General features: G+C 33.4%; 1 protein-coding gene across 1 annotated transcript in view; it reads right to left on the reverse strand.

Moving 5' to 3' along the window:
* LOC106458505 (ras-like protein family member 12) overlaps positions 1 to 1280 on the reverse strand; it is a 28323-nt gene that overhangs the window by 5459 nt on the left and 21584 nt on the right. The window contains exon 4 of the mRNA XM_022384742.1: positions 600 to 790. Coding sequence (XP_022240450.1) covers positions 600 to 790 — 191 coding nt within the window. The remainder of the gene's footprint in view (positions 1 to 599; positions 791 to 1280) is intronic.

The following is a 1280-nucleotide window of genomic DNA, read 5'->3' on the forward strand; positions in this document are numbered from 1 at the left end:
AAAAATCATCTGACACATCATGTGATCAAACTAACATTTCATTTATAGTGCTGCAGAGATCATCTGACACATCATGTGATCAAACTAACATTTCATTTATAGTGCTGCAGAGATCACCTGACACACCATGTGATCAAACTAACTTGCATCTGCAGCTTAGGTCAGACTCAAGTCTAAGAGTGTACATAGTTCTTAATAAAGTGGCCAGACCTAGTATATATGATTTTAGGACAACTGCAACCCTGACAACTGCTCCCCTGACAACTGCCCCTGCAGCCATATCTTCTTATATTAATATAACTAAATAAAATAGGAAAAATAACACGTATTTCTTATATTTTATGGAAAAAGAATTATCTAAAACTGTTTAACCCACTCGCTCCGGCTATCCTTAATGCGCATTTCACGAGGTTTTAGGTTCTTTTTTGGACTTTTTGAGAGGAAAAGCTCACAACTTGCAGTTCTAGTGTACTTACGTTATATAACTTTGCATAGTTCAATATTTTTATGTTATTACAATATACAAAATTTAACAAGAAACCTGTGTTATTTTCTCCTACTTAAACAGTATATATATATATATATGTATATGCATTTACCTGTAGCGTTCGAGATCTACTTTGTTTCCGATTAACACTAGGGGACACTCTGGGTTTCCTCCATTTCTGTGGTTCTGAATGACCAAATCAAGGTATTTTTGGGCATATTCAAAAGTTGGACGACTTGTAATGCTGTAAACGACAAAGAAAGAATCGGCCCATTTCAAATATCTGTCCGGTTCTCTTCTTTCCTAATTTGAAGAGAATAGAGTTTAATGGTTTTTTCCTTCAAAGCTGTTTGTAACAGAATGTACTTTTGAAAAAAAACAGAGATAAAATATTTTTGATACAAAAGTGTTTGTACCTATATATGGATTATGTTTTGAAAAACCTATATTTTTGCCAACACAAAGTTGATGTAGAAAAAGAGGCGGAAAAAATTATGAAGTAACAGTGAAAACTTCTATGATATAATGGGCAACACTTGAGAGCTAGTTTTACATAAACTGGTGGTTAATATTGTAAGATAGTTCTATTTTGAATCAAAATTTCTTCCTTTCACCGTTATTAACATTTTGTTGTAATCTGTTGTTCAGGGCTTCCAATTGCTACAAGTAAAGAAAAAACTTTTCAAAAAAGGAAGTAAATATAGGGATGGCTAATATCCATCCTTCAAAAACAATAGCAAACAAGATAATAGGGGTAGTCATTTGCACCATCCCTACATAATAGCACAGGGCA

This window comes from Limulus polyphemus, unplaced genomic scaffold (assembly GCF_000517525.1).
Source record: "Limulus polyphemus unplaced genomic scaffold, Limulus_polyphemus-2.1.2 Scaffold477, whole genome shotgun sequence".
Classification (NCBI taxonomy): Eukaryota; Metazoa; Arthropoda; class Merostomata; order Xiphosura; family Limulidae; genus Limulus; species Limulus polyphemus.